At 44.2% G+C, this 15539-nt stretch overlaps 1 protein-coding gene across 2 annotated transcripts in view; it reads right to left on the reverse strand.

Annotated features, from left to right (window-relative positions):
* sema3bl (sema domain, immunoglobulin domain (Ig), short basic domain, secreted, (semaphorin) 3bl) overlaps positions 1 to 9465 on the reverse strand; it is a 41773-nt gene extending 32308 nt beyond the window's left edge. For both annotated transcript variants that reach the window (XM_057040798.1, XM_057040796.1), the window contains exon 1: positions 9170 to 9465. In XM_057040798.1, the coding sequence (XP_056896778.1) occupies positions 9170 to 9263 (94 nt within the window). In that variant the 5' untranslated portion in view covers positions 9264 to 9465. The remainder of the gene's footprint in view (positions 1 to 9169) is intronic.
* Between the last annotated feature and the right edge of the window lie 6074 nt (positions 9466 to 15539).

The following is a 15539-nucleotide window of genomic DNA, read 5'->3' on the forward strand; positions in this document are numbered from 1 at the left end:
CCGTGACCTTGATTTGGAACAAGCGGTAGTTTGGAAAAGCTGGATAAATAATTAAACATAGGCGATGACTGTTTCCCTGGAATTTCGATGAGAGAAACGGTTTCACCAGCTGTTCTACATACACAGCGTTTAATTCTCAACCCAACAATCTGGGAGTTAATGGGTCAAACGGGCTGGAGCGTTGCTCCACCAGCAGGTTCAAATGTTGCTGAAGCCATTTAGTGTTTGTCGAGAGGCTGAGTGTTCAGCTGATGAGCTCAGAAGTGTTATGCTGATCTTTACTGCTGGGTGGGAGTTGTGGAGTTTGACAGTTGGTCCCCAAGTCTTCGAGTCTAAACAAGGTTTTCACATGTGCGGAAAATCCAGAGAGTTGAACAAATTGGGGAATAAACCATTTCAGTCTGCTGACAGGATTGTTCAAAACGGTGTCAGGAAGAAGGAAACAAAACACACTTTAGCTTCTAATTTTCCAATGAACACACACACCTCTGAATCCTAAAATTCTCATCAGAACTTTTGGATTAACCTAAACGTGTTGTTAATTAGGCTTTTCAGCCTAAATCACCATGGCAACCATTGCTGTGGTAAAAGCCCGATCCTTTTGAAATAAAAGTAGGCACAAAGCGCAACTTTTACCCAGCTATTTTCTTGAATGCTACTCAGTACAATATGCTATATTGTAACATCTTAAAAAGTAAGATTTTTTATTTTTAAATAGAGAACAACAGAGTTGTAATGACATTTAGAGCACAGCTTTGGTGTGAGTGGTTATCAGTGTTTGTTGTTAAGCTCAGCTCTTAGATTGTCAGTCATCTGTGTTTTTATAGTTTTAGCTCTCTGGGCCGTTATTAATGCGGAGCAGAGAACCGACGAGGAGCTAAATCCTGGGATTTCCTGACAACCTGTTACTGCTCCTCACTGGAGATTATCCCCGCAGATCGCGTTTTTAACACACTTCAGCGGCCAGTGGTAATAACACAAAAACCCCAACGTACATTCACACAGACACACACACACACACACACACACACACACACACACACACACACACACACACACTGGAAGGTTTTTTCCTCATTCTTTCAGATGCCTAGCAGAGTTCCTGTTATCCGATCTTCCTCGCTGAGCCAACCAAAACACATCGCAGGCTGTTACCTCATCACCGTTGATTCTCATCAACCCTCACCCTCTTCTGTCGCCCCTCTTCTCCCTCATTTCATCTCATTTCATCATGCCCCCCCTCCTTTCCCTAATGCTAATCATCCTTGGCCCCATCTGCTTTCACTGCTTATATCCATCCTTCTTTTTCCTGAGCTTTCATCTTTTTTCCACCCATTTTTAATCCATCATTACCTCATTACTCACCTTTTTCCTCCTTCCATCCAAAGTAAACTCTTCACTTTCTTCTGCCCTTCATCATCACTCCTTTCCTTCATCCGCCCTGTTTCACCACATCAGCCCGGACTGACCATGAACACATTTCCCTCTGATGAAAGCGGTTCATCTGCCCACTCCGGCCCCACTTCATCTACAGCCTCCGACATGTACAATTATTTTTTTGGCTGCCTCTCACGGCCTCACACACTTTACCAATTAAATGTAACAGCTGCACACACAACCCTGCAGAGCATTAAACCTTTTTTTGGTCCAAATTATTGATATTTATCTTCTCCAGGTACGAGTCTGGCCTTAATCATGCATTTGGTTACGGGCTACATGAACTGACTTTTCCAGCTCTTATGAAATACTGGAAAAGGGTCTAGAAAACAAGCATCTGTGTCTTATCAGAGATGGACCCCACCATGATAAGCACATCTCAGATATTTTTTATTGCGACTCAAATGCTGCATAAAACAGCTGCTGTGTTAAGTAAAGCAGCAGATTGGTGTTTACGCGGCGGTGTCGGTTCTAGATGTTTTTGTCTGTTTGCGCCTGTCAGCTCGGCTCTAATAGAGACATCAACCCACAGTAGGAGCCTTTGTGCTCGCCTCCTCTGTTCTGAAGCTTGGGTGGAACTAATTGATTTGTGGAAGAGAGGCTGCATGTGTTTGCTTCTGTTTCAACGCATCTCTGGGTGTGTGACACGGGACGTCTCCTGGTCCCAGTTAAAGAAGGTTCCCATCACCTCTGGCCTGATTCCCCATCACTTTGCATTGGCTCGCCGCCAAAGTGCCAAATGTTAGGACATCGAGCTGACAAGAGGAGACAAGAACTTTCTTGTTTTCCCGCTCTGCTTCGAGGAGATCCTCTGCTGCTCTCTAAGAGGAGCTGAAGATAAACGACTAAAGAATGGCAAGGTAACAAAAAAGGTTTTTTCCCTCCCGGCAAGTTTCAAATAATAACTTGACGTCCGCCGTCGATAAATCTTCAATCCCACCAAAGGGCTCGGTTCCTATTTCATGTCAGAAGGCACAGCTGTAGCGTGTGGGTGGCCGGACCTCGCAGATTACTGTACAAAAGCATCAGTGTGTTCGAGGTTTCTCCGAAACTGGATCGTAGTTTAGAGGGAAAATTGTTCCCGCTCTCTTGTCTGATCTCAACCATCTGCTGGGTGATTTCTGGATGCCAGGACAAACACAGGGCCTGTTGCTAAAAATCACCACAAAACAATGCTGAAGCCCCAAGCAGGTGAACGGCTCGGCTGCTGAAGAGATATTCCTCTTCTCAGGTGCATCGTGTAAAAAAAGAATTGAATTGAATTTCTGTTTCCAAAGGAAGGAGGAAGTGAAGACTCGTGCGGAGAATTTTAAGGCAAAGTTTAGGATTTAAAATGTTTTGGCTTTTCCAGCCAATAAAAAACAGATATTCTTTTATATTCAAAGATAGACTTGTGTCCTGAGCCAGTTGTGACACTGGAGATGATTCATGCAGTTAATTAAACCAAAACCACAACAACAGGAATGCCTTCTGGGAAATCAGACGATCCTCTCCAATTCGATTCCTGCACACGCGGAGCGGTTTTTCTCTCACACAGCGATGGAATGGAAATCACAGGAAATGAGCAGAGGCAGGCCAGAGCAGAACAGATAACAATGGATCAGGTCAGCACCAGAGCAGAGGGGGCGCTGAAGGGAGGGAAGCTGCTGATGCGGCTGTTCTTCAGGGTGTGGCGGCCGGCGTGGAGAAAGTTCAGATAAATGGCATTTTAGGACTTGAACCCTTCACCAAGGTTTAACCTCAACAAGTTATCTGTTTTTACATTTAAGGTTAAACCCTGTGTGGACGTGGAACACAGCTGAGAGACAATGGGAGCACCAGATCACCGGTAAGTAGGGACAGACAGAGGCCAGAACCGGCCATGACAGAGAGGAAGGTAAATGTCGTCTTAATACTTCCCGAGGGGCGGCTGCGAGCGACTGCAGCCTTCGATTGGATTCCAAACTACTCACAAACATAAATGAGCACATGTGTGATGAATGGAAGCATTCATATTTACAGATGTAATAAGACACTGATGCTACCAGCGTGACCAGTCTCATCTCTGCTGCGTACTTCAGCCAGCAACCTCAGAAACACACACACACACACACACACACACACCACACACACACACACACACACACACACACACACACACGTTGGTCTTCAAGCATTAAGAGTCCACAAGGGAAGGCGATGTAAGATAGTCACGCTGTGGCTCACACAGACACAGACAGGCAGCAGCCAGGACTCCCACGTCTAAGTGGAGAAATCTGCATGACAGTCGGTCAAAGCCACATTGTTGGGACTTGAACCCTCAACCTCAGCTTCTCAAAGGGACCTCTGTCCTCCAGCCGTCAGGTTAGCCCCGCTTCTCTTTTAATCCGTCTATCTGTCATTCCTCCACCTATTTTCTTCTTTTCCTTTTCATCCCCTCGGCCCCTCTCTCTGTCTTCTTTATCCATTTATCTCTCGTCGCCCTGATACCCTGACCCTGTTATTTCAATGGCCTGTGTTGGTATTTCCAACTCTGTCATGGCTCCTTCATTTGTTTTCCCTTGACATACAACGATGGTTAGTTCTTTACCTCCCTCTCTTCACCCCCCCTTTTGAAATTCATTGACGTGTCCTCTCCTTCATGCACAGTCTCTCATTTCCATTCATCTTACATCCCTTTTATTCATGCCAGCTTGTAGGATTGAGCCTCGCATGCCCTGACCTTTCCTTTTTATTGACCCGATTTCCTCAAAGTTAACCACAACCTCAGGTCGAATCCACCTTCTGAGCATAAATGGTGAATTTAAGCAGCAGAAACAGCGGTGACGAGCGACACTGTGGTTACTCCATGCCGGAGTGTCATGTTGTGGTTGAAACCCTGCCAGCAGTTACCAGCAGAGTTTACACAAGCTTGTACGTTCTGGGTCCTTTACAAATCAAACAGTGTTTACATTGCTGTTTTTTTTACGAATTATCGCTAATACTATTTAACGAGCGGAGCCGCTGTCCTGCAGCCGTCGGACGATCTCATCGGGTACCCTGGAGTGGCTGATGATCACTGTACCCGAGACAGAGATATCAGAGGAGCGACTCTCCCCTGTGTGCACACATGCACCCTCAGCTCATGCGCAACAATCACAACACTTGTGCTTTACAAATCAGGAACGCCTGCAGCAACTATGGCGCACACCCCGTTTCTGCATCGAACATGCCCCCTGTCATATTCGGACACATCACTGCGCTGGAAATCCCTCCTTTGTTTTTTCTTTCTGTCATGCACATTATACAGGCACATGCTTTTCTTATGGAAGTTGAGTTTGATTTCTGCTCCCAGTGTTGTGATGTACACACATCCTCTTGTCCAGCTCGACTTTACCACACCATGATTTACCCTCCAGACCGAGCAGAGGATAAACACCCTGAAATGAAGATGTCAAGAGCTTTTCTTTAGACAGTTCTTCAAAATGAACATATTGTGTAATCTGTCTCCATGATGAATAAAGTGCAGATGCTGCAGACGTGTCAGGTTCTGGGTTTTATTGTCTTCCATGACCTGAGAGAGCAGAAACAGTCCCTGACAAGGTGTTTTATACCTTTACCATCGGTACTCGACCTCTCTTATTCACCTTTCAGGGAGGGTTATGAGACATAAGCTTTAAACAAACTTTAAATGTCTGACTTTGAAAATCTAAGGAGGGGAAAATATGGTCCACTGGGTGTTATCTAGCACTTATCTGCAGCAAAGCACAAAGGTTCATTTCATGGCTTGTGTTTCCTCGTGTGGTACAGCCTGCCTTTCCATAACACACCGCTATGATTTAATGTAAATAATAAACACCTCAGAAACATAAAGCGTCAGCTTTCTTTTTAATGCATGCCTTTGAAATGTAAGTCCAACTGAATTGAGTAAAGGATTAGAGCTTTTACCTGCATAAAGAGCTAATATTATTATAATATTTCTTTCTAACGGGCATTTTCTTTCTTTTGAGTAAATTCAGCCTGTGGGCCAAAACCCATCTGAATGTATGATAAGAACTTACACAAACAGTTGAATGTCAAACACACGTCCAACATGTGAAAATAAAAACCTAAAAATCTCTTAAACTCCAGCACCATCCTTTATTTGTGGGAAAAGAATTTCTAGCTACGCGTAAAGAGCCACATTCAACGTCCTCACTGCCGTGTCCTGCTTCTCTGGCCCTACGGCTGGATGCAGCCGAAAATGAACGGTTGCTGTTTAAATTCACCATTTATGTTTGCAAAGGGAAAAAAGAGCATTTTGTAGCAGGGGAAGAGGAAGGAAAAAGACTCCAAAAGGAGGGAAAAGTGCCAATGAAAGGATGAAAGAGTCCACATTTGAACAGGTCTGGAGTCACCAGACTGACCCCAGGTGACAGATTACCCTGCTCCCCCGAAGAGCTGCGAACACCCGTCTGTGTGTGTGCGTCTGGGCAACGCCGAGTGAGAAAACAAACTCATTAATTCAGAGGTTGTTTAAGCACAAATAAACCCTTGAGTCTGAGAAGCACTGCAATCGGATCCAAACTGATGTGTACACAGAGTGTGTGTGTGTGTGTGTGTGTGTGTGTGTGTGGTGTGTGTGTGTGTGCATGCGAGCATGTGTAGAGTAAATACGGGATTGACAATGAATAAATTATACAGACTAAAGAGAAAAGAAGGAACCAAAGACAGTCACAGATGCGTGATTGGAATTTGCTGTGGTTCCTGAGCTGAGGGCCCACCGCGACCAAGACCCCCTCTGATTATAGGCTCCCAGTTTTAAGCTATTTTCTGTATTTACAACCACAAAGCACTGAAAAACTATACTTAATTAAACTATAGTTGAATTTTAAAGTGCTCATTTAACAACTTCATTGCAGGTCTTTTCCAGAAATACAGAAATGCAGAATATTTTTTTAGAGTTTAAGTGAGTTTAAGTTAAGTAATCTTCTGACTAACAGATGACCAATGCATGATGTACAATACAGCATTGATAAGCTCCAAAGATAAATACGGCAAAGAAATAAAATAAGAGCCAACTTAAATCCACCCATTTGCTGTTAAATGCCAGAGGAGAGCTCACAGGAACCCACCCTGGTCAGGTCACAAGGACATGCACACACACACACACACACACACACACACACACATCAGGGTTTGCTCCCATTCCTCCCACAGTCCAAAACTAGACTCTAAATGGAAGAAAACCCTGATGTGAGGAGACACATAAACTCCACACTGTTCATATTCACAATTCCATGCATATTTATTCCAAAGGCATGAGCTTTTTCAATGTATAAAAATAAATGTACCTACTGTAAACTGAGGGAAAACAGACTAAAAGTATTCATTTTTGAGCGGAGTTTGATTGCAGATTTGATCACAATCAAAAATTTGACGATTCAGCTTTGGTCATCTGATTTGATGTGCAACTACCGTATGTGAGTTATGTGAATAACAAACATACTGAGACTCCTCCAGTCATTAGGAGAGATTCACACTTTAATTAATATAAGTTGCTACAGTTTTATATGCATTTTCTAACCCGCAAGTCACTACATCTGTGGTTAATGAGGAAGACTGAAGTTAGCATGAGTAGCAGAGAGCAGCGGGGTTCGGGCACGTTACCGGTGAGCAGGCTCTAAAACGCCCTAATCTCTGCCTGAACTTACCCGCTAATTGATTGAAATGAGATAATGACAGCTTTTCCTGTTGCTAAATTACTCCAGCGTTCTCCCGAGGATACAAACACCCTCTGGCCCTCTCCGAGTAATGAGAGAGAGAGAAAGGTGAGGGGGCGAGCGATGGAGGAAGAGACGCAGATGGGGAAGAAAATAGAGAAGGAAAACAGGGGGATTTTAATTTTAAAAGAGTGGAGATGAGATGCACAGGCTTTTTTTTCAGAGAGCAGAAGACAATTACGTAAACAACCTGAAGGTTTAGGTCTGTGGGGCTTATTAAAGGCTGCATGTTCCTGTCTAAAGTAGCATTAACGTCACAGAAAAAAGCCAGTAAAACTATGTTACACTGACATCGATGTTGAAATAAAACAAATAAATGGTCCCATGACGTCACACAAAGAGTGTGTGTCAATCACACACACAGTTCTGTTGTGACACATGTGCAGAACCACCTTCCCATGATAAAATCCAGTTCAGGGGTGGGTGCAGCAGAATAAGGAAAGTGTTCATCCTCTTGGGGAGGAAGGAATTTTTGGCCTGATGTGACCAGAGAACCAGCCACTGTTCACTCAAGGGTTCGCCCGCCGCTGCAATGTAAACATATTTAAAAGGTTTGTATTTTAATAGGGGACATAGCGTCGTGATAACAAACACACCTTTAAACTGTGGTCAGTGGAAAAGAAGGATTTTTTTAACCGCTATTTCCCTGGTGGGGGTCACAGGCTGGAGCCGAACCCAGCAGCATATGGAGAAAACAGGGTACGCTCCTGGAGGAGTCGCCAGCTCACTGCAGAGGCCTATCTGAGGATTTGGGTTACTCATGTGTACCTTGGCAGTGTCCGGAAGGCACCCTGGCACCTCTCCTGCTACCAGCAGAACCTTCATTCCCAACTGAGGCTTAAACTAGCAACCTCAACTTCTCAGGCCAGTCCCCAACAGACTGAGCTGCCACCACCCCAAAGGAAGCATGTTTAAGGTTTAGGCTGCAGCAAAAGTTCAACAAAAATGAGAAGAATAGAAGAGTGGATTTAGAAGTTGGATCTCTCTCTCTCTCTCTCTCTCTCTCTCTCTCTCTCTCTCATCTCTCTCTCTCTCTCTCTCTCTCTCTCTCTCTCTCTCTCTCTCTCTCTCTCTTCTCTCTCTCTCGTCTCTCTCTCTCTCTCTCTCTCTCTCTCTCTCTCTCTCTCTCCTCTCTCTCTCTCTCTGCAGTATTTCCAGTTCAACCAACAGGAAGTCCAGTGAAGTCAGCTGGTGACTGTTCTCCTGCACACATGGAGCCGAACAGGAGGAAATCCTGTGTGATATCTACCTTTGATAACGTCTGCAGACCACTCCAGTCTGGTTCAAACGAAACAATGCGTGCGCGCGTACACGCACGGAATCCTCAGCGTCATTAAACTTGAATGAATCACGGAGCGCCAATCCGGCTGCTCCAGTATTCCGATCAAAAACGATGTAATACAATGTTTCCTCTCTGATCACAGACACTAATTAGTGGATATATAACATCGCGTGGGAGCCTTCGATGAAATGCGTATAAACAACGTGTTATTACAAAAATCCGCGACTTCCCTCGGCGTTTAGTTGCTTCTGCCGTCTCTAATAAACTTAATGAGACGGTCTCACCTGGGGTTTCTCACCGCAGACCGGTGAAGCGGAGCCTGAAGCTCCTCTGGCTGGACACCCTGCGCGCTTCAACCTAGGAACCAGCAAATTATCCCACTAAACCACCAAACAGTAGCAAAGTCCCTGGACTCATAGACCAAAGCATGGACCACCGCGCACGAAGGAAAGAGGATAAAGAAGCGTGAAATTTAAATCTTGAGACAAATTAATACCACCTGATAGATAGATAGATAGATAGATAGATAGATAGATAGATAGATAGATAGATAGATAGATAGATAGATAGATAGATAGATAGATAGATAGATAGATAGATAGATAGATAGATAGATAGATAGATAGATAGATAGATAGATAGATAGATAGATAGATAGATAGATAGATAGATAGATAGATAGATAGATAGATAGATAGATAGATAGATAGATAGATAGATAGATAATTACCTTTGTATGACAGTCTCAGTCTTGGTATATTGGGCTTGTTTCCTGACACGATGGCAAAGAGCGCAACAAGGAGGAATTGAGTTAATCCCTTCATTGTGCCAAGAAGGTGGGTTCCTCAATATTTTCGATGGATTTCGAAGAAAAGTCCTGCAGGGTCCCGCTCTCCTCACAACAGCATTTATTTTTAGGGGTGACTCCCCCCGTGCGTAAAACTGCGCCTGGCCGGGTGTCTCCTCCGCGGAGAAGCTGTGCGCTCCGTGTCGCCTCTGAAGTGATGACACAGAGTTTGGCTTCACTTCCACATGTCCTCCTGTTTCAGATGAGGGAGAAAGAGAGAGAGAGAGAGAGAGAGAGAGCGACCACGCCTTACACAGGGCAGAGCGCGCGCAACTCTCCGTTACGCACGACGTGGTATGACCCAAGCCTCGTTTTGAGCTTTACGATACAAGCTGCATATAAACACATAACCTACCACCTATAAAACCCCGAACCAGTCAAAACAACCTTGACCTCGTAAACGTGTTGCTTTAAAATTGTATAGAGATCTACGCTATATAAAGTGCCATTGTTTAACATCACCCTTTGATACGCTTGTAAATGAGTTACACACATTGTTGCTTGTCAGGATCTGTTAGTCTGGTAATTTATTGTTTTAAATTGTTGTTTCGGTTATTCTTGGTTTGGCTCATCAGTTTCATGTTGGCCTGTTTTCCACTGTGCGTTTGCGTGTGCGTGTTTGCATCCCTACGTGTTCGTGCGTGTCAGCGTATCTGTAGGTGCGTGCGTGTATGCGTGTGTGTATTCTTTCTGTGCTTATCTGTCTTACTGCCTCAATCTCCACTTGCGTCCAATGGTCTCCTCCCCTACCTGTCTCACTGGCTCCTCCCCCTAGCACCCGTACCGAATAGTCTCCTCCCCTTCCCTGCAGGTGTATACGCCCCCTTCTCTTCCGTGTTGCTCAGCCTTATCCCGTCATCAAAACAACATGATCTATTGGTGACTTGTCATCTTTCCCAGAGTGACCTCACATCAATAGAGACGTGCATGAAGACACGAATGCCTGGTGGCCAACTGTGACGTCACAGAGCTGGAAAACTCCAGATGATCGTCACAGATACTATCTATCCGGGCTCTTCGCTGCGAAACCCATGGATCCATGGTGGCAGGTGATTCCATAATATCCCTGAAAGGTATGTTCTATTTACTTAATGGTGGGGAATTTGTTTTTTGCTGTATTGTCACCGAATGTATTAAACTACTTCTGTCAGTTTATCGTATCTAAAACTACATTTGAAACCTACAGAAAGAGCTTAAATTATTAGGACAGATGGGTACATATATATATATATATATACACACACACACATATATAGATAGCTATATAGATATCTATATCTATATGTATAGATATCTATATATATAGATATATATAGATTTATATAGATCTATATCTATATATATATAATTTTCTGGGTGCTATGTTCCCAACACCCTCTCTCTATTCACAAACAAGCCTCCATGTGACCACAGGGGTCACATCAGTGTGAGTCAGAGCCTTTCAGCTTTTCGTGGTTTTCGAGATCATGTGCGCTAGCGTGCTTTGGGAACATTGTTTCGGTCCAGAAAAGGAGGCTCTGGTGCATCTTTCATCTGGTCTGAGGGGAAGGAGAGAGACAAACATGTTTGAGGGTGGGGGTTTGGGTGTGGGGGGTGGGGTGCTCTTTCTGTCATGAGAGCTCGGTAATTTCACTGAAGGTGCTAATTTTCGGGATCTGTTGTCAAATATAATGAAGTTCCAGATTAGCTTTTTGGCTAACGCACACATAAACCAGAGAGTCAAACAGAGAAAGCTTCCAGTAATAACTTCTAAACACAGCAGGAATGGCTTTTTTACATGATGCTACGACTGCACCCTTGATGCAGTTTGTGCCATATAGTAGTAATATAGAAATATATTTTAAGAATTGCCAATGGATGTATTGAAAATGTAAATGAAAAAATGTGGCCATTTTTCCTTTTTTGACTGAAATTATTACCAAAATATTTGTGGCAGTATTTGGGCATCAGATGTCACTGTGATGCACATAAAGAGGATCTGCTGATTAACAAATAAAACCAATAATATAGGTGTTCTCACATCAACGTATGGCTCACAGTATTGCCAGAATCCAGACCTGATCAGAGTATCCATGTATGTCATTGTGGAGTCCGTGCACTTCCTTTAAACATGTGCTATTTCATAATTTCCTGGCCTCTAACAACCATAAATACATTTTATTTTTCAAAAAAGTAAGATTTCAAATGTCTGATTTATGGACACAAACAAAATAACCCACCCTTTGGCAACTTCAGATGTAGAATTCAAAGTGCCTGTTTTCTCTCTATGTAGCTGACATACAGCGTGTCATTCAGATTTTTAAAGATATCTTTATTGGATTCAACAGTAAAGCCAAAGACAACAGAAATAAAACATTTGTAGTTTTCCTTCAGCCACCAGCTCAGGCCTGAGCATTGTTCTACTCCACCATCATATTAAAGAAGCTTTTTAGGGGATTTTTTGTCATTACATAAATACTTTTGAGATCTCACAGGCATCTTTTCCATCTGATGTTTCATTTCTTAGATTGTCAGAAACACTTCTATCATTTCATTTCACTCCATTTTATGGTGTTTTTCATAACAACAAGAGCTGGCGGCAGACATCAGACAGCCCGCTGTGTAACGTAATAAGAGACCGACGTCAGCAGTGTTGCTGTAGTTTTGTATCAATTGAGAAGGTTTTGGTCAATTTGAATAAGAAAAAGCTATGAAAAACCGCAGCATTCCAGTTTAAATCTCTGTCAGGATCTTCAGTGGGTTATAATCAAAGCAGGGCCAGAAGCTCCGAGTCGCAATTTTCAGTTTTGAAGAGAAACACAGAATTGTTTCTGTGATTAGTGTGTGACAACGGTTACAGGGTCTTTTTAAAAAAATTGAAATCAAATTACATTCCTCTTCTTTTTACAAATGACAGCCCACCAGCGCCGTCGTCCTCCGTGCTTTTGTCCTGCTGGAGAGCTCTCGGTCGGCAGCGGGCCGTGATTGGACAACACTTGTGTGAATGCAGAGTCTCCTCCAAGGACTAACAGACATGGGAACGAAGCAAAAGAGGCCATAATCAGTGTGTGTGTGTGTGTGTGTGTGTGTGAGTGTGTGTGTGTGTGTGTGTGTGTGTGTGAGTGTGTGTGTATGTGTGTGGGTGTGTGTGTGTGTGTGTGTGTGTGTGTGTGTGTGTGTGTGTGTGAGTGTGTGTGTGTGTGTGTGTGTGTGTGTGTGTGTCGAAGAGCTGAATGGATTTATCTGTGAGAGCGCCAGCAGCGTCACCTTTATTGTGAAGGAGTGTTCCCACTGGACTGAGGGGCGAAGCGCCTCTTCAAAATTGTATCTCCAGTTTGAGGGAAGCACATTGACAATGGAACTCGTTCCCTCTTCACCAGATTCCTCACCGTCATTATCAATCAGTGGGAGCGCTCGCCCGGGTTCCAAACATGACGCTTGCTCTTAAGAACAGCGCAGAGGACGGTCTCATGTCTCCGCCTCGCCGTCCAAACTCTGGAAGGATCTAAATCAGCCTGAAAGCGGAGCAGCTCTCCCCGGGATTCGCTGCTCCGTTGTCTGATTGAATCGTGCCGTCTGGGTGAAGGACCTTCAGTGCGTCTCCCGGGACGGAATTATGCTCTTCAGGCTGTCAGCGGAGATGAAACGTAAGCCCACTTACCAGCGTCTTGACGTTGCATCGCTCTGGCGAATCAGCCGGTGCACGCTGAGCTGTGATTGGGAATGCCGGGGCAGAAGGTCGAGCATTCACAGTCTGGGAAGAGGGGCAGGAATAGCGTTTTCCGAGGAGACGGTGGTTGTGCGTGCTCCAAGGTTCATAAATGTTTAATCTGCCGTATAAAGTGGGGACAGAAGTCCAGATGATGGAGCTGACATGAGTGGTCACACAGACCCGACGACAGAGTGAGCGGGCCAACGGGGGAAAGAGAGAAGTGGATCGGTTATTTGGTCATTTCCAGAAGAATGGTCGAACAGATTTATCCATTTATAAGTTAATGGTTGTGTGTGTGACTCAGTTTAGTTGTAGTAATGAAAATCAACATCACAAATTCAGCATTCAGGCAGCTCTTAAGCCCCAGTGTAGAGTTTGTGTGTGCCCGTCCACATTTCCACATAAATCTATCATCATGTAACATCTTGTTCATCACAATTCATGCTGTTATTGTCTTCAGGACCTCCGTTTTCTCCACTTAGTAACGGCAACAAACACCCAAATCTAAGCTAATTTTACATCCACCGCATTTTCCTTTACCAGAGGGAGAAGAAAACATCCTCATATACATGTACTGCTCCTCCGTACTTTAGATGGCTAAATAAGGTGTGAATTTAATTGTCATTGTCAATCTTAAATCCTTGTATTTTAGTCTGGATTCTTAAATCTTTGGAATATGAGAAGAGAAGCTCTAGCAGAAGCCCAAGAGATCACCTATCAAATCCAAGGTCTATATGCAGACCATCTGAGCCAGCAACAAGATTAAATGTGGTGATGAGAAAGACCACAGGATCCACCACTGAACGTGCACACTAATCACAGAACCGCCCTCCTCTTGAGCTCAAAGCTGCTGTCTCCACCTTCAGAGATGACGCTTCACTCCATCATGTTCCTGTGGTCAGGCGGAGCGGCGGTGGCTGCGGTGGAAAAGAACTGGAACAGCGTCCAAGTCTCAGATAAAGGGCGCTTCAGCAGGAATGAATATTCAAGGCAACAGTGTCTCGGTGGAATTAAAAAAGAAAAAGAAATCAATCGAGAGTCTGTTGTAACAGCTGCTGCCTCGGTGAGCCGGGGAGCGCGTTGACCCAGTTTCATCTTCACACGTGAAGATCTCTGCTGTTGCTGCAGGTATTGTTTATTTATTGGTGATTTATTGGGAAAAAGAAGTCTGTTTTTTGTGCGTTTAATCCCTGTCCAATGCAACAAACAACTTTATTGACGAAGCCAGCATTAATTCCTTTTATCCTGTTTATGTTGACTTTGAAGCATCAGTTTTGTCACATAAACTTTTATTTTAATGCTCTGTGGGCCGATCATCAAATATTAGGTGATTCTGGAAGAAATGCAGATGACATAATCCACTTTTCAGCTTCCAAGTTTAGGAAATCAAAGGAGAGGTGAGAACTTTGCAGCAAGAAGTAAGAAATACGTAAATCCCTGTCGTAGTTGGTTTTTATAATAGTATTTATGACTGAAGCCAATGCAGAGAAAAGGCTTTTAAAAAGGAACTCAAAGGAACGCTATCAATCCATTTTCTGTTAATGTCAGGGTCATGGGGAGGCTGCCGGGGCCGTTCCCAGCGGTCAGCAGGAGGCAGGGATACACCCTGGATAGGTCACCAGTCCATTACTCAAATTTCAACTTCAGAAGGTTCCAACCGTTGCTTTGACGTGGTTTATTTACTGAAAATAATCCAAACGATCATTAAATAATACTTAGCTCAGGCCGTCAGAAGGGTTGCAGACTTCAAAGCGCCGCCTTGTTTCGCTTTAAAATGTAGTACAGGGCCGAAACAGTGACAAGTTGTTCAATAATGGAGTTAAACTGACGAGGGGGGGGGGGGGGGACTGGCAATTACCTGTTCAGGAAATAAAGGATTTCTGCAAATCTAGTGAAAAACACAAACTTTGCCCCGTGTAAAGGGAGATAAAATTAACTCAAGCTGGTTTAACTTTGTTCTAAATGTTTGGAGAAAATGTTCAGGGGGAAAAAGGTGACTCACACATTGACAAATTGGAATGATGGCGACAGATTTATGCTCGGAGCTAGTTACGAGGTTATGAAACTCTCCTCTGGACAATAATGGATTGTGGCCTGCGCGATTAACAAAGGTGGGTTTTAATGTGTTCTGGGAGCAGGAGGACACAGAGACACCACGCAGGCCCCTTTGTGCACCCCCGGTCTCACTTCAGACTGATTAGTGCCTGACCTCAGCGGCGACCCCGCGGGCCCGCACAGACGACTCCTGCTTGTCCTGATTAAGGGGTGACCCTCCTGCCAGTGACCACTGGACGCTAAACACTCCCAGAGCAGAGTAAGACCCAGCGGACACACTGGAGACTTTCATTGTGCAGAAACGCTGCTCATGCATGAGGAACTCATTTCAAACTCCCAGTTGCTGCAATTGGGAGCAATTTCAGTTCACCACAGCGTGGTTCTAAGGTTTCCCGCTACGGCATAAAATGGAGCGCATTGCTAAATTTACTGTCAGCAATTAACTGTTTTAAATTAAAATCCATTGTGTGTGTGTGTGTGTGTGTGTGTGTGTGTGTGTGTGTGTGT

The sequence above is a fragment of the Takifugu flavidus genome, chromosome 8, assembly GCF_003711565.1.
Source record: "Takifugu flavidus isolate HTHZ2018 chromosome 8, ASM371156v2, whole genome shotgun sequence".
Taxonomy (NCBI): Eukaryota; Metazoa; Chordata; class Actinopteri; order Tetraodontiformes; family Tetraodontidae; genus Takifugu; species Takifugu flavidus.